Source organism: Elephas maximus, chromosome 10 (assembly GCF_024166365.1).
Source record: "Elephas maximus indicus isolate mEleMax1 chromosome 10, mEleMax1 primary haplotype, whole genome shotgun sequence".
NCBI classification, from domain to species: Eukaryota; Metazoa; Chordata; class Mammalia; order Proboscidea; family Elephantidae; genus Elephas; species Elephas maximus.
Window position 1 is genome coordinate 45,957,500 of NC_064828.1, and position 23,022 is coordinate 45,980,521.

A 23,022-nucleotide genomic window follows, 5' to 3' on the forward strand; every position below is an offset into this window, starting at 1 on the left:
TTGGTAAGGTTTCAGCCTATAAACATTCACCCATCATGTATTGACTTTTTCTGGTGACTTGTTCTGGTGACACAAAAGGCGCTGGAAGCAAGATGGGCATAATCCTTTATTAATTAGCAAAGTATTGACATCCAGCGTAGTTCAAGTGGTGATTTGACTGGTTCTTCATGTAGGAACCCCTTTTCTCTCATTTCATTACAATTTCCATTCCTGCTCAGTTACTGAATGGAGACTCTTGCTGGTCTAATCTCAGTCACCACTAAATCAAAATAAATAAATAGATAAAGGTGGTCTCAGAAAATCAGCACAATCCTATTTTATACATGAACGTAATGTGTCTTGATCACAATGACAAAGACATAAGGAAGTCCCAGAAATAAAGACAAGCTCCTAGTCTTACTTCAGGCCTTTAATTTGTTCATGTATGATGCAATACTAAAAGATCTTAAGACTTTTTTTAAACAGTGAAGAAAAAAGTGGCACTAAATTCAATGTGAATCGCTTTGCATTGGCTACCTTGTTCATTAAAGCGTCATCATGTGTATTTATTAACCTATTTATATGTTTTTATTTTTTTCCCTGCAGTCCCTGGATGGATTTGTATTTGCACTAAATCAAGAAGGAAAGTTTTTGTACATTTCCGAAACCGTCTCTATCTACCTAGGCCTCTCGCAAGTAAGTAAAACAATTTAGATTCTCTACGGCGATCGTGAAAGCTGCCTCAGCCTCCTGCTTTTTCTTCTTTGAATGATACTCGGTTTAGCATGAATTATCAAATCTATTATTCAGTGGCTTTACCTGACCCTTCTCATGGAGTAAGTGAGAAACCTGTGTGTCAGTATCGAATGTTAGGAATAAACTTGTGCTCCAAAACTTTAGGCCCCCTCCCTGCACCCCAAGGATTATTATTAATTTATCGAGAACAAATGAAGTTTCTTCCCTCAGTCATTTTGAACTTTGAAACCTCTGTGCCTGGTAGGAGAGGGACACACTAATAGTGCTTCCCCTGTGTCCTATTACTGGATGTTTATGGAGTACCCTGCATTATCCTGGGAGCTGACACAATGACAGGGAGTCATTTAGAGTCAAGAAATGCTGAAAGAGACCATTAAAATGTGTTGCAGGGAGGATTCCAGGCAGGGTATATTTGCTGCCTTTGCAAACGCTTCCTGATGCTGAAAGACAATTTCATAAAATAAGATCACCTTTCACTGTCTACAGTTTAATTACTGACACATGTTCGTCCGAGGTTAAAAGAAAAGATGGAGGCAGACAGAGCAAGGGGCAAAATCCTGGGTGTTAATTCTTAGTCTTCCACATGAACCCAAAATTTTCAGTTCCAGAGGATTCTGAGATGGAGGCAGCATCTACAGAATGACAAAATATCCTGGAGAAAAGTTTGCAGTTCAGCTAATTATCCAGAAGTTTTCTCCATAAAAATGCTTGCGCATTGGGTGTTTGTGCCCATACAGGTGATGGGCTGAGTTTGACCCTTTGCATCTGGTAGTGAAACATAGCCTGAGTGGGAGGGATTTCATATGTGTGTCATGATCTGCCAGGTTAGATAATCTACCTCTCATTCAGTCGCCCCTTGGAGCTAAAATGGAGATAAGATTTGTCTGTTCTTTCTTTAGTGAGGCCCGCCCTAGACTCACTGCTCCTGAGTGTTGGCACAGCTCTAAGGAGACATCCAGCATGGCTGGAACCTTTTGGCTGCTCGTGAGTTTGCTGGGTAATTCCTAAATCAAGAAAGACATTGGAAAATAATAAAGAGATGTTTGACATTTGAGGAGGGTTGGTGGAAGAGGAGAAATACTGCCAAATTCGATTATTTACTGTTGAGAATCCGATCAAGGGTCTGTTAACTCTTCCTTGAAGAACTTACAAGCTATTGGCTTGTAGCGTGTAGAGGAATTCAATTTAATGTGGGCTTTAGCAAGCCAAATGATAGAATATTAAGCTATTGTTAACTCGATATTAGCATTCTTGTATCTCACTGAAATCTCTGGTTTTGTAATAGCCTTTAATAGACTTTAAGCCTTATCTTAATCTTTTTGGGACCTAGTATCAAGAATCTCCAATTTTGAAATGGGTGTGCTACCATGTTGTTAATACTGTATAGAACTGGAAACACCACTGTTTGTTGTTCTGCAATGCCCATATTCATCTGTTTTATGTGTAGTACCCAACAAAGTTTAATAAGCCAGTAAAGAAGAAGGATGAATAATTAGTTTAAGCAGGTAAATGCTAATTAGGGAACTCCTGAAAAGCATCCATTATATACTAGCTCAAAACACATTTTACAGCCCTGGTTAGTGGCATAATCCAAATTCTGTCAAGGCAACTGCATTTTCTGTAATTGAGATGTGTATGTTTGCTTTGCATAACAGATGGCTCTGTATGCTTAGACTGATAGCTAGGAAAATAATAATTGCATTATTCTGGCCAAAAGAATATTAGCTCTTGGGTTTTGGCCATTTCAGTCAGTCCTCCTGCCAGCACAGCATATGCACATATATGGATTGGATTTTCAAGGAAATTGATGCATCTGGAAGAGTGTGGCCATCTGAAATATCATCTGTTCAAGAAAAATTTGGCTTTAACCCTGTGCTAGTTTCTCTTTAAAAGCAGTTTATTTCATTGCTTCTCTACTATAGCATGGAGTCAGTCATTTCCTAAAATCTAAGACAAATAATTGAGGTTTCTGCAGAATAAGGCGGCTATGTAGACATGGTGCAGTATTTGGCAACTTCTGTGCCATCGGTACCTGCTTTTATATGTGATGGGTTTTGAAGTGCGAACGAATAATCAGCATATTGACTTGACGGTAGACTGGCCAGAATGTGCCGTTGCCTTCTCCTGTGCTTACTGTTGGCGGAGCTGGTCAAGTATGCAGGTAGAGGCTATGAGATAGGAGAGAGAGGACTCTATTTGGCAGCATTATGCAATGAAAACGATTAAGGGTAAATCAGTAGAAAGTGATTTTTTTGCATATATCAATGTATGTATTCAGAGTTCAAAACCAAAGTTTAAGAATAGTTTTGGTTTAACATGAAAATAATATGATAAGATCATGGAATGTTTTTAAATGCCCAAAGCCTGAGAGGAGAATTCTAAGCTAAAATGTTGGGAAAGGATTTCCAACCCAGTTAAGGTTCAAAGTCCTAACAGAATAATTGAGATTCCTGAGTATAGCCCTTTCCAAGTTTCTTAATGCCCCTTCTCACTTGGGGTGGGAGTGCTCATGGGTGATGTACAATGTAAAATGTGTTCTTAGTTATTCAATTAAGCATTTTCTCTTTTGCAAATACACACATACACATCCATGTGAACCTTAATTTTTACAAATGCAAACCAAGTGCTCCTGTCGTACAGCATTGGCCAGGTGATTATTCCATCAAATCATAGACAGTGATAAGGAGCCTATAAAATCACGGCCCCTTCTTTCCTTTTCAAATAATTTCTTAAACACATTGTGGAACTGTGTCCGCAAAGACTTCACTCAGTGAGGTTGTGGAGGAGCATTGTGAGCGTGGCATAGTTTGTTAGTCATTGCAGAGCTGTGTCTGCATTTCTAACTCTCAAGATATTCCCCCCTCAGCTTTATTTTCTTTCAATGTGTAAATAAATATGGTGACTTTAAAATGGTTTATGCTTAGAGAAGAATTAGGGTTCCCTTTTGGCTCACGAGAAAAGAAAGTAGGGAAAACTACAGAGCACTGCTGTGTAGCTTGCAATAGAGACAGCCAGAGTTGATTTTCTCTTTCATCTTCCACTGAGTATACCAGTACCTCGTGTGCAAGGTGCGCACATGCCGTTATTCTCCATAAAGTATTCTCATATTGTTATGAAGGTGGGAATGAAGTGGATTAGAATAATGTCCAAACCTCCTCAACAGTCCTTTTGCCTTTGCCATAGATACATATTTAACTTAATATCCAAGAAGTGGTTTCAGGCTTTAGAAATATGCACTTTTGACTTGGATAAGGAAGAAAACTGATTCCCAGGTACTCAACATGAGGTCTTACCTTAAGGGGAGATCCCCCAAATATCCATGTTGCGTTTGGTTTGCCTAGAGAGCAATTGACTTCTTATACTTGGTGATGGCATTCAGAGCTGCTAAAGACAACTTCGCTCTCTAGCTGTCGTGAAATAGGCAGAAGTAGAAACAAAGGAAGGAAACAGAGCAGGTTGCTGAACACTGGAAATGTTTCAATGATTCGTAGCCAGGTTTTATGAAATCTCTTCCAACCTGTAAGGGGTTTAATCACCACAGAATTCACAAGGGAATTTACATGATAATAAGAAGCGATTCTAGTTGGTATAAGACTTGAAGCTTTGAGAAATATTTATTTGTTGGGCTTCCTTTGCCACAAAGGATTGGAAACAACTTGCATAAATATATACAATTAAAAAAATGGTAAAATAGAACTAGGAAATCAGGGGAAAAAGATAAACAAAAGTAGGAAATCTCTTATTACCATGTATAAGAGAATACAAATAAAGTTTATAAGAAGGGGCATAAATGGTCTAATCAAGCTTCAAATTTAGCTATGAGTTTCCTAGTAACCAAGTCAAAAATGGAAATACAGTCAACCCTCAACAACAGGGAAGCACAGCATTTTCTTAGGGAAAGCAAAGTTTTTCCTGGAACTAATCTGAAAAAAGCTCTGTATTTTTATATTTTTATTTGAGCTAACATGTGGATTATAACATACCAGTTTTTTTCCATTGGAGCTTACTTTCCCAGCAAGGCTGTAATAACCCAGATAACAAACATGAACGTGCATTTCCAAGTCTCATAAGTAGGCAGCAGACCCTTAGCCCCTCAGCTGCTGGCATGCCAAAGACCATTTCAAGAGTGATGTTCTGGCATCCAGGCTTCACAACAGTATTGACTAGTTTGGTGGTTTATGTGGTTTTCATTTACCTTTCCCCAATCCACATTCAAACCCCACATTTTCTTTTACATCCTGGTAAGTGTCAGCATTCTAGTCACCAGTCGCGGGGAGGACATGGGTCTCAGTTAACCAAACCACAAAAAACCAAACCCAGTGCCGTTGAGCCAATTCCAATTCATAGGGACCCTATAGGACAGAGTAGAACTGCCCCACAGACCTTCCAAGGAATGCCTGGCAGATTTGAACTGCCTACCCTTTAGTTTTTTTTTGTTTTGTTTTGTTTTTTTACCCTTTAGTTAGCAGCCGTAGCACTTAACCACTACGCCACCAGGGTTTCCCTCAGTTAACAGAGGATAAAAATGAACTTGTATCTCCTGAAAACTTCTTTCCTTGAAAGTGAGGTGAGAGGTGATGATTGTGATGTGTATATATGCTAGCAGAATGTTTTCAAGTTAACGCAGAGCCCCGTTTAAAACAAAAATGAGATCTAGCACAAACTGGGAAATTAACAGATTTTCACGGTTGTGATATCATTAGAATATACCATACATGCCAGCTAAGCCCCCTCTTGAAATGCGTTCTAATCACCCCTTGCTGCCTTCAGTGCTCCGCATGCGTGCGAAGAGTCACTTCCCTTCTTTTCACCAACTCCACACCCTCCTGTATTTCCTCGGTATTGTAACCCAGGCAGAAGGTAGCTGCAGAGGAGGTTACAAATTGGCTTGTTTCAAGGCAGCTTGCTGAAAGGGGCAAGGGTAGCTGCAGATAATAATAAGAGCTAATAGAGGTGAAGGTGAAAGGGGTAAATGATTGTTTGAAATTTGCTTTTTTTTTTTTTTAAGCTATGCAGATGTATTTACCGGGAACTCCTCTCCCCATCCTGTTGTTCATCTCCATGTTTTAGATTTCTCTGCATTTGTTGTATAGAATGGCAAATAAAATTACAGCTACCACACACAAGTACAAGGTCAAATAAATGACAGAGCTCAGTCTATTTGTGAAGCTATTCTGAAAGGGAGCCATGGTGCCAAATGTGGTTTATTTGAATAATAAAGAAGAATTAGATTCCCCTGATAACTTGGCTGAGGGCCAATAAATCACTGGAGGTTAAAGATGCTTTGCAACTGCCATGTCTTTCTTTTGCTTTTCCAAAGTGCAAGCCTCAACTCTTCCATTCTATGTTTCTCAATGCAAATCAAGTTAAGGTTAGTGTGTGGTTAATATCCTCACTTCTGTGCTTGTAAAGGATATATATTTCTTTGGTAGGGTGAAAAAAAGAAGACATTAGCGTTCCTTACTAGTTATTACTCTTGTTTGGCATCATCACATCCTAGAGAACTGGAATATAAGCGGGGGGAGGAAGGTATTATTTCAACAGAGCAGAGGGATAGAATGATGGAGCGGAGAGTTAGCATTTGTGCCCTTAGTGTTTTAAATTTATGCATGGCAGAGATAACTGGAGTTCCTTCAATAAATGAATGCCTGCAACCTTCCAAATATCAGTTGCTTTGTGCCCCCTCCTCCTTTTAAAAGTCTTTCAAATAAGGAAAACCTTAATTTAAATAAAAAAGAAGAAAATATCATTTTCTGCAGCTTGTTTGTTTGTCTGTTTGTAATAGCAAGTCTGCATTTTCCCCCCGTACTGATCATAAAAAGTTCATCACTTCTTGGCATAACAAAGAAAAATGTCCGTTTGAATATGGAGGTTCTGAAGGTTTGGAGACTATTGAGAAAATATAAGTATCAAAATAATTCAGAAACAGTACAAGGCACAGTGGCACATTATCAATTTACAACATTTAAATTGATAAATGCTTGGTGGTGAAGGCCTACAAGGGCACTTTGAAAAGCAAATAGCGACCTGGCGAAGAAATTGATTTTTCCCCCCCCGAAAATGACTGCATGATGCATCATTTGACTGCATGCTGTCCGAGTGCTTGACAGAGATAATCTCAGCAATCCCACGGGTGACCTTATCGTTCTCACCAGGGCAACTTTGTCTGCGTTCTGACTTTGTGCATGTCAAGGTTCCTCCCGGCAGGATCCTTCAGGGAAAAAGTTCCTCTCTTCGATCCAGATATTGAACTGCTCACTCGTCCACCTTTTCCTCCCACCCCACCCTCCCAAACAGGCACACACTCGTCTTTATTTCATCCATAATTATGAATGAGCCAGGCAGAAGCAGATAGGTCTGCACTCTGTGTCTTTGTTGCAGCCCCTTTTACCTTTTAGTTTGCATAGTTCATAGAGGGTAACTGATATTGGCGGATATCTTTTTTTTTGTTTTAATCAGAAGGACCAGAAAAATTCCCTAACGCTCTCCTAGAGTCTATTCCCATCTTTAGCAAAATGGAAAAACCTAACCATTTTCTTCCTTATACTTGAAGGTTTGCTTGTTTTTTCTTTCCTTTTGAACTTTGCACAGAAAAGATTCTTAAGCTGTCTTAATTCATAAGGCTAGTTTCTTTGAATATCATCCCACTTGCCATTCAGCGAGTCTAGGTATTCCTCTTGGAACTTTAAGAGTATGTAGCAATGACCTAGGCCCAGATGCCACATCACCCAGTGCTGTGTGGTTTTAAAGCCCGGTCACAGCCTTGGCTCCAGAGATTTGATGTAATCCAAAAGGCTTCCTTAGGACCACTGTTTAGAAAGTATTTTCTGCCAGAGAGGAATAATTGACCATTTTTTTTTTTTTTTTTTTTTTTTTTTAACCTCATTGTTGTATTTTAATGTCTACAACTTTCTGATAAGGAATGATTCCAACAATCCAGAGAAAGTGAAAGCTTCCCTCTAATACCACCCTTCAAAGATAATCATTGTTAACAGTTTCATATACATACTTTAAGACTTTGAAATTTTCACATAGATTTTGATAATTTTTAAAGCATACAGGAGATTATGTTTAACGTATCATTTTGAAATCTGTTTTTGTTTTACTTAACGTATCGTAGACATCTTTCCAAGTCTTACTTATGCCTACCTTAATCGTTTTTTTTTTTTTTTTTTTTTTTAATAACTTTTATTAAGCTTCAAGTGAACGTTTACAAATCCAATCAGTCTGTCACATATAAGTTTACATACATCTCACTCCCTACTCCCACTTACTCTCCCCGTCTTGAGTCAGCCCTTTCAGTCTCTCCTTTCTTGACAATTTTGCCGGCTTCCCTCTCTCTCTATCCTCCCATCCCCCCTCCAGGCAAGAGTTGCCAACACAATCTCAAGTGTCCACCTGATATAATTAGCTCACTCTTCATCAGCATCTCTCTCCCACCCGCTGACCAGTCCCTTTCATTTCTGAAGAGTTGTCTTCGGGGATGGTTCCTGTCCTGTGTCAGCTGAAGGTCTGGGGAGCATGGCCGCCGGGATTCCTCCAGTCTCAGTCAGACCATTAAGTTTGGTCTTGTTATGAGAATTTGGGGTCTGCATCCCACTGATCTCCTGCTCCCTCAGGGGTCCTCTGCTGAGCTCCCTGTCAGGGCAGTCATCGATTGTGGCCGGGCACCAACTAGTTCTTCTGGTCTCAGGATGATGTAGGTCTCTGGTTCATGTGGCCCTTTCTGTCTCTTGGGCTCTTAGTTGTCATGTGGGCTTGGTGTTCTTCATTTTCCTTTGCTCCAGGTGGGTTGAGACCAATTGCTGCATCTTAGATGGCTGCTTGTTAGCATTTAAGACCCCAGACGCCACATTTCGAAGTGGGATGCAGAATGATTTCATAATAGAATTATTTTGCCAATTGACTTAGAAGTCCCCGCAAACCATGTTCCCCAGACCCCCGCGCTTGCTCCGCTGACCTTTGAAGCATTCATTTTATCCCGGAAACTTCTTTGCTTTTGGTCCAGTCCAATTGAGCTGACCTTCCATGTATTGAGTGTTGTCTTTCCCTTCACCTAAAGCAGTTCTTATCTACTGATTAATCAATAAAAAACCCTCTCCCACCCTCCCTCCCTCCCCCCCTCGTAACCACAAAAGTATGTGTTCTTCTCAGGTTTACTATTTCTCAAGATCTTATAATAGTGGTCTTATACAATATTTGTCCTTTTGCCTCTGACTAATTTCGCTCAGCATAATGCCTTCCAGGTTCCTCCATGTTATGAAATGTTTCAGAGATTCGTCACTGTTCTTTATCGATGCGTAGTATTCCATTGTGTGAATATACCACAATTTATTTACCCATTCATCCGTTGATGGACACCTTGGTTGCTTCCAACTTTTTGCTATTGTAAACAGAGCTGCAATAAACATGGGTGTGCATATATCTGTTTGTATGAAGGCTCTTGTATCTCTAGGGTATATTCCTAGGAGTGGGATTTCTGGGTTGTATGGTAGTTCTATTTCTAACTGTTTAAGATAACGCCAGATAGATTTCCAAAGTGGTTGTACCATTTTACATTCCCACCAGCAGTGTATGAGAGTTCCAATCTCTCCGCAGCCTCTCCAACATTTATTCTTTTGTGTTTTTTGGATTAATGCCAGCCTTGCTGGTGTGAGATGGAATCTCATCGTAGTTTTAATTTGCATTTCTCTAATGGCTAATGATCGAGAGCATTTTCTCATGTATCTGTTGGCTGCCTGAATATCTTCTTTAGTGAAATGTGTGTTCATATCCTTTGCCCACTTCTTGATTGGGTTGTTTGTCTTTTTGTGGTTGAGTTTTGACAGAATCATGTAGATTTTAGAGATCAGGCGCTGGTCGGAGATGTCATAGCTGAAAATTCTTTCCCAATCTGTAGGTGGTCTTTTTACTCTTTTGGTGAAGTCTTTAGATGAGCATAGGTGTTTGATTTTTAGGAGCTCCCAGTTATCGGGTTTCTCTTCATCATTTTTGGTAATGTTTTGTATTCTGTTTATACCTTGTATTAGGGCTCCTAGGGTTGTCCCAATTTTTTCTTCCATGATCTTTATCGTTTTAGTCTTTATGTTTAGGTCTTTGATCCACTTGGAGTTAGTTTTTGTGCATGGTGTGAGGTATGGGTCCTGTTTCATTTTTTTGCAAATGGATATCCAGTTATGCCAGCACCATTTGTTAAAAAGGCTATCTTTTCCCCAGTTAATTGACACTGGTCCTTTGTCAAATATCAGCTGCTCATACGTGGATGGATCTATGTCTGGGTTCTCAATTCTGTTCCATTGGTCTATGTGTCTGTTGTTGTACCAGTACCAGGCTGTTTTGACTACTGTGGCTGTATAATAGGTTCTGAAGTCAGGTAAGGTGAGGCCTCCCACTTTCTTCTTCTTTTTCAGTAGTGCTTTGCTTATCCGGGGCTTCTTTCCGTTCCATATGAAATTGGTGATTTGTTTCTCTATCCCCTTAAAATATGACATTGGAATTTGGATCGGAAGTGCGTTAAATGTATAGATGGCTTTTGGTAGAATAGACATTTTTACTATGTTAAGTCTTCCTATCCATGAGCAAGGTATGTTTTTCCACTTAAGTATGTCCTTTTGAATTTCTTGTAGTAGAGCTTTGTAGTTTTCTTTGTATAGGTCTTTTACATCCTTGGTAAGATTTATTCCTAAGTATCTTATCTTCTTGGGGGCTATTGTGAATGGTATTGATTTGGTTATTTCCTCTTCGGTGTTCTTTTTGTTGATGTAGAGGAATCCAAGTGATTTTTGTATGTTTATTTTATAACCTGAGACTCTGCCAAACTCTTCTATTAGTTTCAGTAGTTTTCTGGAGGATTCCTTAGGGTTTTCTGTGTATATAATCATGTCATCTGCAAATAGTGATAACTTTACTTCTTCCTTGCCAATCCGGATACCTTTTATTTCTTTGTCTAGCCTGATTGCCCTGGCTAAGACTTCCAACACGATGTTGAATAAGAGCGGTGATAAAGGGCATCCTTGTCTGGTTCCCGTTCTCAAGGGAAATGCTTTCAGGTTCTCTCCATTTAGAGTGACATTGGCTGTTGGCTTTGCATAGATGCCCTTTATTATGTTGAGGAATTTTCCTTCAATTCCTATTTTGGTAAGAGTTTTTATCATGAATGGGTGTTGGACTTTGTCAAATGCCTTTTCTGCATCAATTGATAAGATCATGTGGTTTTTGTCTTTTGTTTTATTTATGTGATGGATTACATTAATGGTTTTTCTGATATTAAACCAGCCTTGCATACCTGGTATAAATCCCACTTGATCAGGGTGAATTATTTTTTTGATGTGTTGTTGGATTCTATTGGCTAGAATTTTGTTGAGGATTTTTGCATCAATGTTCATGAGGGATATAGGTCTATAATTTTCTTTTTTTGTAATGTCTTTACCTGGTTTTGGTATCAGGGAGATGGTGGCTTCATAGAATGAGTTGGGTAGTATTCCGTCATTTTCTATGCTTTGGAATACCTTTAGTAGTAGTGGTGTTAACTCTTCTCTGAAAATTTGGTAGAACTCTGCAGTGAAGCCGTCCGGGCCGGGACTTTTTTTTGTTGGGAGTTTTTTGATTACCGTTTCAATCTCTTTTTTTGTTATGGGTCTATTTAGTTGTTCTACTTCTGAATGTGTTAGTTTAGGTAGGTAGTGTTTTTCCAGGAATTCATCCATTTCTTCTAGGTTTTCAAATTTGTTAGAGTACAATTTTTCATAATAATCTGAAATGATTCTTTTAATTTCATTTGGTTCTGTTGTGATGTGGTCCTTCTCATTTCTTATTCGGGTTATTTGTTTCCTTTCCTGTATTTCTTTAGTCAGTCTAGCCAATGGTTTATCAATTTTGTTAATTTTTTCAAAGAACCAGCTTTTGGCTTTGTTAATTCTTTCAATTGTTTTTCTGTTCTCTAATTCATTTAGTTCAGCTCTAATTTTTATTATTTGTTTTCTTCTGGTGCCTGATGGATTCTTTTGTTGCTCACTTTCTATTTGTTCAAGTAGTAGGGACAGTTCTCTGATTTTGGCTCTTTCTTCTTTTTGTATGTGTGCATTTATTGATATAAATTGGCCTCTGAGCACTGCTTTTGCTGTGTCCCAGAGGTTTTGATAGGAAGTATTTTCATTCTCGTTGCTTTCTATGAATTTCCTTATTCCCTCCTTGATGTCTTCTATAACCCAGTCTTTTTTCAGGAGGGTATTGTTCATTTTCCAAGTATTTGATTTCTTTTCCCTCGTTTTTCTGTTATTGATCTCTAGTTTTATTGCCTTGTGATCTGAGAAGATGCTTTGTAATATTTCGATGTTTTGGACTCTGCAAAGGTTTGTTTTATGTCCTAATATGTGGTCTATTCTAGAGAATGTTCCATGTGCGCTGGAAAAAAAAGTATATTTTGCAGCAGTTGGGTGGAGAGTTCTGTATAAGTCAATGAGGTCAAGTTGGTTGATTGTTGTAATTAGATCTTCCGTGTCTCTGTTGAGCTTCTTGCTGGATGTCCTGTCCTTCTCCGAAAGTGGTGTGTTGAAGTCTCCTACTATAATTGTGGAGGTATCTATCTCGCTTTTCAGTTCTGTTAAAATTTGATTTATGTATCTTGCAGCCCTGTCATTGGGTGCGTAAATATTTAATATGGTTATGTCTTCCTGATCAATTGTCCCTTTTATCATTATATAGTGTCCTTCTTTATCCTTTGTGGTGGATTTAAGTCTAAAGTCTATTTTGTCAGAAATTAATATTGCTACTCCTCTTCTTTTTTGCTTATTGTTTGCTTGATATACTTTTTTCCATCCTTTGAGTTTTAGTTTATTTGAGTCTCTAAGTCTAAGGTGTGTCTCTTGTAGGCAGCATATAGATGGATCGTGTTTCTTTATCCAGTCTGTGACTCTCTGTCTCTTTATTGGTGCATTTAGTCCATTTACATTCAGGGTAATTATAGATAAATAAGTTTTTAGTGCTGTCATTTTGATGCCTTTTTATGTGTGTTGTTGACAATTTCATTTTTCCACATACTTTTTTGTGTTGAGGCGTTTTTCTTAGTAAATTGTGAGATCCTCATTTTCATAGTGTTTGACTTTATGTTAGTTGAGTCGTTACGTTTTTCTTGGTTTTTGTCTTGAGTTATAGAGTTGTTATACCTTTTTGTGGTTACCTCATTATATACCCCTATTTTTCTAAGTAAAACCTAACTTGTATTGTTCTATATCGCCTTGTATCACTCTCCATATGGCAGTTCAATGCCTCCTGTATTTAGTCCCTCTTTTTGATTATTGTGATCTTTTACCTATTGACTTCCATGATTCCCTGTTATGTGTATTTTTTTTTTTTAATTAATCTTAATTTGTTTGTTTTTGTGATTTCCCTATTTGAGTTGATATCAGGACGTTCTGTTTTGTGACCTTGTGTTGTGCTGATATCTGATATTATTGGTTCTCTGACCAAACAAATATCCTTTAGTATTTCTTGTAGCTTTGGTTTGGTTTTTGCAAATTCTCTAAACTTGTGTTTGTCTGTAAATATCTTAATTTCGCCTTCATATTTCAGAGAGAGTTTTGCTGGATATATGATCCTTGGCTGGCAGTTTTTCTCCTTCAGTGTTCTGTATATGTCGTCCCATTCCCTTCTTGCCTGCATGGTTTCTGCTGAGTAGTCAGAACATATTCTTATTGATTCTCCCTTGAAGGAAACCTTTCTTTTCTCCCTGGCTGCTTTTAAAATTTTCTGTTTATCTTTGGTTTTGGTGAGTTTGATGATAATATGTCTTGGTGTTTTTCTTTTTGGATCAATCTTAAATGGGGTTCGATGAGCATCTTGGATAGATATCCTTTCGTCTTTCATGATGTCAGGGAAGTTTTCTGTCAGAAGTTCTTCAACTATTTTCTCTGTGTTTTCTGTCCCTCCTCCCTGTTCTGGGACTCCAATCACCCGCAGGTTATCCTTCTTGATAGAGTCCCACATAATTCTTAGGGTTTCTTCATTTTTTTTAATTCTTTTATCTGATTTTTTTTCAGCTATGTTGGTGTTAATTCCCTGGTCCTCCAGATGTCCCAGTCTGCATTCTAATTGCTCGAGTCTGCTCCTCTGACTTCCTATTACGTTGTCTAATTCTGTTATTTTATTGTTAATCTTTTGGATTTCTACATGTTGTCTCTCTATGGATTCTTGCAACTTATTAATTTTTCCAGTATGTTCTTGAATAATCTTTTTGAGTTCTTCAACAGTTTTATCAGTGTGTTCCTTGGCTTTTTCTGCAGATATCCTAATTTCATTTGTGATATCATTAAGCATTCTGTAAATTAGTTTTTTATATTCTGTATCTGATAATTCCAAAATTGTATCTTCATTTGGGAAAGATTTTGATTCTTTTGTTTGGGGGGTTGGAGAAGCTGTCCCGGTCTGCTTCTTTAAGTGGTTTGATATGGATTGTTGTCTACGAGCCATCACTGGGAAACTAGTTTTTCCAGAAAATCCGCTAAAAAAAAAACTGCAGTCAGATCCCTATCAGAGTTCTCCCTTTGGCTCAGGCTATTCAGATGTTAATGAAGCCGCCTGGGAAGGGTGGGGGAGGGAACAGAGAGATAGGAGAGTAGCACCTCAGAATATAGCCAGAGTTGCTTGTCTTGCTTGGAATGACTGTTATATCTGAGATTCCCGCGGGCGCGTCGCCTATGTGTGCTGGCTGTGTGGAGATTGCCCCCGGGGGGTCTGGCCCGCTGGAGTCACGGTCAGATCCTCCGCTTCCAGCCCCACGCCCAGCGTCAAGGCTCCCCTACTGGGACGGTGCACTCTCAACTCCAAAATCAGTCGCTGCCTCCCGGGGACTTCTCGTCTCTCCAGCCGCGTGGCCGTGCCGCCCCCGTGAACTAGGTGGGCCCCCTCCCGGGGTTAGTTCAGATGGGTGGAGTAGCTCCCTGTGCTTGTGCCGCGACCGAGTGTCCTGGCTGGAACGCTGTTCTCCCCACTCCAATACCAGTCGCTGCCTCCCGGGGACTTCTCCTACCGGCTGCGTCCCACGCCGCCCGCGCGACCCGGCTGGTCCCCTTCCCGGGGTTAGTTCAGGGGGTGGAGCAACTCTCCGTGTTTATGGCGTACCTGCGTGCAGTCTTAATCCCTGCGGGACGGTTCCCCGGCTCGGATGCTGCTCTTTCTGCTCCAAGATCAGTCACTGCCTCCCGGGGACTTCTCCTACCGGCTGCGTCCCACGCCGCCCGTGGAACCAGCTGGTCCCCGTCCCGGGGTTAGTTCAGGGGGGTGGAGCAGGTCTCTGTGCTTGTGCCGTACCTGACTGGTACGCTGGCTCCAGGCTCTGGAAACAATCGCTGCTTCCCCGTATTAGTTCGTTCTCCGTCTCTAAATCTGTGTTTGTTGTTCAGGGTTCGTAGATTGTTATGTATGTGATCAATTCACTTGTTTTTCCGTGTCTTTGTTGTAAGAGGGATCCGAGGTAGCGTCTGCCTAGTCCGCCATCTTGGCTCCCTGACCATTTTTTTATGTTTAGAAATTTTCTGTTGCTATATATGTATGTGTGTGTGCGCGTCTGTTTATCAGGAATTTTCCTGCCACACAGCTTGTTGTTAATAATTACAATTCTTGATTTAGCCACATCTTGAAAGCAGCAAATACCCTGCCTGGTCAGGCCCCCTGAAGCTGCAGCCTCCACTGCCTTTGACACCCTTGGTTCGCCGTATTCAACCCCCTTTACCTCCTTCTTTCATCCACAACATTAATTCTGAGTGAACAAGACGTGCTTCCTTGCTTTTGACAAGATTTGCTGCAGTCTCATGCGACAAAAACCCAACACTCATTCCAGATTCAGAAAGTAGGATTTATAACAGCATTTTAATTTAATGTTGGATGTCGAACATATAAAGAGATCACAGTAGTACTAGAGCTGAAAATTGATGCCTTTTTTATTAGTGTCCTCTCAGAAGTGGGTGAGACGCTGTTTGTGCAATGGAGCACAGAGCAGCACAGTCAGATGAATGAGGATATGCTATCTGCAAGGAATCATATTTCAAGCCACTGTCGGCCTCTTTCAGAGTTGAAAGGTTATACTAGTAAATGCCATCCGAATTTCCAGCATTAGAAATCGGTAGAATGATCTGCTGGCTGTCACTTTAGGCTCCATCTAAATGCGCTGCGTGGGGATGTTTTGCTTATTTTAACTCGAAATTAGTTTCTCATTACTGGTGCATTTCTTTCTCTCCTCCATGCTTTCAGCAGTCCCCAAATGGGACTGATTTTTAACAGGTCCTCAGAGTAGAGCAAAATCTCTGGAAGAAAGCAGAAGAAATTTGTGTCCTTGTACATGAGAATCATGTTCTTCTTATTTATTCCTTTGAACGCATTTATTTTAAGGCTAAAACACAGGAAGTCTGTATGCAAAATGAGCTTTCCTAGTTAGACTGAATCACAAAATCTCAGAACGACAAAAGATAGGCTCACCAGCTTCAAATGTATAGATTGAAGACCTTCTACATCACTGCTTAATTTCTGGAGTTAATGTGAGCAAGAGAAAAAAGAAAACGGAGAATCTGTGCTTTATGGGATCAGGAGATCTAAAGTCAGAAAAAAAAAAAGATACTTTTTAAGGAGCGGGCTTGTTTTATTTGTGTGGCTAAAACTGTATTTCCAGATTCATTTTTAAAGTAGAGCACTGAGCAAAAGTAAGATTAAGAAGGAAATTTAGCCATCATTCTAAGTCTGTAATTCATTCATTTTTAAATAATGAAACGGTGTTTTCTGAATTAACCCATGTATTATTCATGCAGGCATTGGCAATGGAACGTCCCCAGTTTTCTGGAAAGCAATGTACATTTCTTTGCCTGTCAAGCAGTATTTTCTATATGGTATTAATTTAATGGCTTATTTTATTATGCAAAGTTAGAAAGTAAAGATAATTTCTGTCCATAATGTGCTTATACAGGCAATATGTGCAAAATAATACCTCTACACCTAAGCCAGCCATCCTTCCTCAGTTAGGCTGGACCCTATGAGAGTGATGAGCAATTGCAAACTGCTCATATGAAGAATAAGAAATAACTTGACCTTCTGGGAAGGAGGTCACAAAATCGTTAAGTTCACGTGAAATCCAAATTTCATTTCTACACACACATATTCAATCTGTATCGGGTTTAGGTCTTATGTAAGAAGACACAGTGTTCATGACAGGAGTAACATAGCAACAATTTCAGTTGGAATATAATAAGGAAATTGACTTTACATTTTTGCATAAGTTCTAGAGCTAGGCTGATAACCTGAAAATTGATGCCCGTTTTAGACGATAGATGTCCTGTGGCTTTTTGTCATTTTAAAAAAAAAAAAAATTTTTTTTTTTTGGATGATAGTCCAAAGATCCAATCTCCTTTTCCTAAATAGTCATTTTTAAAGAGACTGATAACAGTTGTTCCAATGATTTAGAGCACCTTTTGCTGTGTATCTGTCTAAATATATGTCTATTCACATGCGTATATATGTGTGTAAACGGAAAAATTTGGTTTTTCTGTGCTTTGGTTTTCATGCTTACTGCACTGTGTCTGGAAACCCTGGTGGTGTAGTGGTTAAGAGCTAGGGCTGCTAACCAAAGGGTTGGCAGTTCAAATCTGCCAGGCACTCCTTGGAAACTCTATGGGGCAGTTCTACTCTATGCTGTAGGGTTGCTATGAGTCAGAATCAACTCAAGGGCACTGGGTTTGGTTTTCTTTGGTTTGCATTGTGTCTACTGCTATAAATAAATTCCAAAATGATTCACTAAAGCAGCAAACCAGGTTTTCCTTTGGGTGTCTCCTCCCCCTTTCAGCTTCTTGCAGCAGCAAATTTACCACATTCCATAATAAGACAAAAACTTTCCCTGATGCCATTAATTTTTAATGTGCCGGCAGATTAAATCTATTGCTTTCAATAACGATGCCAACTTTTTGAGAGCGAGAGAATGTATGCAGAAAGACATTTTCACCGGGAAGGATAAAAAGTTACTTGAGATGTGGACATTTTCAGGACAATTTAAGGCCCTCAGTGAATGTGACAGAGAATCCCTGTGGGCCGAGCGTGGTTTTGGTATATCTTGGAAGTATGTCAGAAATACAGCATTTGGATGTCAGGTAAAGAATCCGAGAATCTAGATTTTGGAGAAGCTAGCTTTATGTCAATCAGCCCTCTTCCTTTTGGCCTTCTCTTCCCAATGGGAGCATTGCGTTAGACATAGGGCACTCCCTCTTAGGAATGCTTTGCTAAGGAAACTGTAGAAAATTGCCTCTCAAATGGGGAAAAGCACACTGATAAGGGATGGCTTTATGACCTCTGAGTTTCATTATCATTCTATACTCTGGCTTGACTTTCAGGTGTTTTATTTATTTATTTATTTTATGTTTTATTAGATGCTTATATTTGATTAGTCAAAGTCCCTAATGGCCAAACTTGATATTTATTAGGAGCTTGAAAAACATTTACAAAAATGTGCTTGGCTATGTATATGGAGTCACAGAGAAATGTTTCCAGAAAGCAAGAATGGTAGCATTAGCTAGAATCTGGTTCTTTCCCAAGAAATATACAGGCTTGCTTTGTTTTAAGAAACGTTAAGACTAGCAAAATTGCAAAATGACTACATAACGATCATATATATTACAAAATATTCCTTTAAGTGGTGGGCTCCTTTTTCGCTTTTAGATGTCCATGCATAGAATCATTATCTACTTGACACAAGCAAAAGGGGGTGAAGGAAAGGGAAGAGGAGTAAAGAAATTAAAGGGTTCAAAGGCTTTCCATTTTAAGATAAATCAGATAAGTACACGGCAAATGAGATTCTGTTGGCAGGCAACTTTTTAAGAGCAAGCAGGGTTCACCGCTCCTGGTAAACATGGACTCTCCTCTGCTTGGGCTGCCAGGTGTATTGGGAATGTTGTTCCCAACCTGATCATCTGGACAAGGGGAACATGATCAGACAGCTTATTCTAGTTGTCCAGGATCACCTCAAACTGTGTGCAGCAGAGATTTTGTATGCTTGTGATGGGCTGTCTACATCTCTCTGTGAATTAGAAAAGTCTGCACATCCCTGATGACAGAAGATACAAATTCTAGGAAAATAATAGGTGAGACTGGGAACCAATTCCCTGAAAGAATAATAATAAAAAAAGAAACATAATTTTTCCAGTTCATTAATTAAAATTGACATCGCAGGGGTTTGCAAAGACCAGGAAAGGACGGTGCCATTTCACTACATTTCAAAACCTTTTCACTTGAGCAGACAAGTAAATCATGCAATTACTGGGACTTATTCAGCTCTTTAGTGAAAACACAGGCCTGCAACCTTGGGTGTAGCATACATGGAAATTAGAGGAGTTGAACTGAAGATACTTCTAAAATGTCACAACTGCACCATGACACTGGATGATATGTTTATCCATTCATTATCACAGAGAACACCTGGGGCGGTGCTCAGGAAATCAGATAGTGCCTTTTAAAATAATTATAAAAGAAGCATAGATTAGCAAGCTGAGGGGAAAATAGACAATCCTAAATCACGATGTTGCTAATTTTGATCTGTTTGGGGGCATCAGCTTCCAAGTCACAACAGTGTAAGAGCTGACTGCAACTGTCAGCAGCACAGAGGGGAGAGAGTGCCAAGTATGACTGTTTCTAAAAAGCAAATGTTTCCTGGAGATGAAATTCATGCATTCATTTTCTATTGATAAAATTAAGGTATTCCTTGGTGGCGGATCCTGTTGTTGGTTTCTGGTTTGTTCCTCATGTCTATTAGACTTTCAGTCTTTGGAGAAGCAGGAGACAAAGCTCTGGCCTGAGAACCAGGGCACCTGGGTTCTGGTCTTGCCTCTGCTACTAATCAGGCCACTTAACCTTGGAGAAGCCTGGATCTTAATTTTTTTTAAGTGTAAAGTGAAGGGATGATTTTCCAGGCCCCTTTACCTTTAAAATGTGTGCTCTCTGCAGTGCATTCAGCACTGGACAGTTTATTGTAAGCAGTAGGGTGGGGATGGAGGGAGGGGAGCCTGGAAGAAGCAGGGTATTTTATTTTTAACCTTCAAAGGAATTTAGTTGAGCAGATGCTACCCTGAACTAGTCAGAGTAGAAAAGAAATGATATGGCTTTTAAAGGGCACATCTAGCATGTCTACTGGGGTAAAGTAATTCTGGCAATGCTTCAAAGGATGTAACTTTTGATGGTAAAATAGGTGGGCTATGGAATGAAATCACATATGGCAGGCTGTCAAAGTCTCCTACACTTTCAGTACATTTATATAAGTGCAAATGGAGGCTGCTTAGATGGAGTCCCTAGCAATTTCCTGCTAAGACTGCTTTCAGATTATCTGATATTATTTGACTAAATTATCTCCGTAGAAGCTGAGGACAACTTTTATGATCAAATATTTTGAAATTAGTTTTCCTTGTTGGCAGATTATCTGAAATATGAATTGCTCTCGTTTCAGCACTTGAAACTGAAAGGCTTTTGGTAATAGCAATTATATAAAAACAAGGGTACTGGAGAGGTGTATAGCACGCTGAAAGGGATATGTTTATAGGTCAGTGATGTCAATAACTGTAGTTCTCCCATATACCTCATCGTTACCCTTTTATTCCAGACTAATGCAAAGGACAGACTGACTTTATTTTTAACCAGGGTATTTTACTTTATAGACTAAATGCTGATTTTATTGACTCTAGACATTTACACAGAGTTTATTCATAGTTATCACATTTCCCAAATATTTTATAGGGTGTCTGAGGATCAAAAAAAGGAGGAAACATTGAAAAGGTATGACATTCAATACAATTTTGAGATATCATTATCCATATGGTTGCCTGGCACTTCGCTGATACAGTCTCTGCAAAGTGTTCCTGCTACTCTGTGATCTTGTCTGTTCATATTTAGAGCCTCACAATTACCAATAATTGTAGCTAACATCTATTAAGCCCTTGCTATGTGCCAGACGCTATTCTAATCACTTTACTTCCTTTAAAGTTTATAATCTAACTTGTTAGGTACAATGGCTATCCCCATTTCATAGACAAGAAAACTGAGGCACAGAGGTTAGGTAGCTTGCTTAAGGTGAAGGCAACTAGTAAATGACATTTAAACCCCACCCAGCTTGACTCCAGACACCTCACTGTTAACTTTTACTGCTATGTTGCCTCTGGGCAGTTCTAGGTGACTAGCAATTAGAATTGCTCAAGTTTTATGGGCTAAGAGAAACTGAGACTTGGAGCAATTAAGTATCCTGCTCAGAGCCAGAAAATAGTTATTCTCACAATCCCAAAAAATAAAAATGAACCTAAAAAAAAACTAGTAAAAACCCATATATGCATCTGAAAATTCTAATATTCAGCATTAATAGAAATATTCTAAAATTGAACAGCGAGATCTAGTAATCAATAAGGGTCTAGACCCAGGATACCCATAATATTCTGCACATACTTTATAAGTATTTACACATGCCTGCACTTGACCTTCACTTACTGAGTGAGCCACATGTGCCAAAAACTGTGCTAGGAATTGAGGCCACAAAGATGAATATGGCCTAGCCCTGCCCTCAACAACCGAGTGTCACCAAGACTACATAGATATAACAGCCAAGCTATACCAAACCAAACCCATTGCCATCAAGTCGATTCCCACTCATAGCCACCCTGTAGGACAGAACAAAACTGCCCCATGAGGTTTCCAAGGCTGTACCATACTTTACGCAAATGACGTGTGCCTTCTATGTTTGTTTGCCAAGTGAGCCCTCCGTCTGCAAGATATTTTTGTAAGCATGCTATGCTAATTTTTTATAGCAACATGTAAAAAAAAAATGGCATAGTGGCACTTGCAAAAATACCTTTGGGGGGAGGACACAGTTGGTGAACACAGAAAACTTGCATTATTTGTATAAAAATGTGGTAAGTCTTTACAGAAGCAGACTGCCACATCTTTCATCCACGCAGAGCGGCTGGTGGGTTTGAACTGCTGATCTTTCACTTAGCAGCAATGTATTTTAACAACTGCACCATCAGGGCTACTAACCAAGCTTTAAAAAAAACAAATCCATTGCAGTCGAGTTAATTCCAACTCATACTGACCCTATAGGACAGAGTAGAACTACCCTATAGGATTTCCAAGGAATGGCTGGTAGATTCAAACTGCTGACTGTTTGATGAGCAGCCGAACTCTTAACCGCTGAGCCACTAAGCTATAGTGACCTACCAATAGTCGGTCTCAAATATTTTAATGAGTAATGAATGTCACAAGTTTAATGCAGAGGTGCTCTAAAAACCACAGGTCCAGAGAATATGATGACTAACTCTACCTGGAGAAGTTGGCAAAGGATTTACGGAAGACATGACATTTAGGTCAGGCCTGGACACATAGGTGGGCATTTTCCATGTGGAAAAGGGGAACGTGGCATTTCAGGCAAAGGAAAACGTGTGCAAAGTCATTTCTTATGGTAATAGATGAGTCTGGAAAGGTAGCATTTGGCTGGACTGGAAAGAACCTTGTCAGAAGAAGCTAAGGAAATTGACTTTCTCCTTTAGACCCTGAGGAGCCATAAAATAAAGAGGAAAGCATAATATTAGATTTGTGCTTCAGGATAAAACGGTTCTGGCCAAAAAAAAAAAAAAATGGAGAAGAGATGGCATCTTCCATCTTCCAATTAAATGACTGATAAGTTGTCCAGGGAAGAGATGAAAAAGGCTTACAACAGGTTAAACAGAAACAGTATAACTGACTCATTCTGACTCATGGTGATCCTGTGTGTGTCAGAGTAGAACTATGCTCTGTAGCGTTTTCAAGGGCTGATTTTTCAGAAATAGATTGCCATGCCTTTCTTCTCATCACCTCTGGGTGGACTCAAACCTCCAGCCATTCAGTTAGCAGCAGAGCACATTAACCATTTGCACTACCCAGGGACACGCACGATAGGATGGTGGTTATTGTTGTGTTACCGAGTCGATCCCAACTCATAGTGACCCTATAGGGCAGAGTAGAACTGCCCCATAGGGTTTCCTAGGGTGTAATCTTTATGGTAAGAGATCATCAAGTCATGCAATTAGTGGCTGGTGGGTTTGAACCGTTGACCTTTTGGTTAGCACCCAAGTGTTTAACCATTGTGCAGCCAGGGGATAGATCAGTGGGAAAGAGAAGAGAATAGATTCCAGAGGCTTTTTTCAGATAAAATCAATGCCTTATTAATCTGCAGATGTGGTGGGAAGCAGTGACGAAGTAGGAAGAAGGCTTGTGCATTTTTATAACTTAGTTTCGTATTGGATA

The 23,022-nt window shown here is 39.5% G+C and overlaps 1 protein-coding gene across 12 annotated transcripts in view; it reads left to right on the forward strand.

The window, feature by feature from the left end:
- The window catches only part of NPAS3 (neuronal PAS domain protein 3), a 966,848-nt gene that overhangs the window by 683,623 nt on the left and 260,203 nt on the right, over positions 1-23,022 (forward strand). For all 12 annotated transcript variants that reach the window (XM_049897603.1, XM_049897590.1, XM_049897591.1 and 9 more), the window contains one exon: positions 586-675. In XM_049897603.1, coding sequence (XP_049753560.1) covers positions 586-675 — 90 coding nt within the window. The remainder of the gene's footprint in view (positions 1-585; positions 676-23,022) is intronic.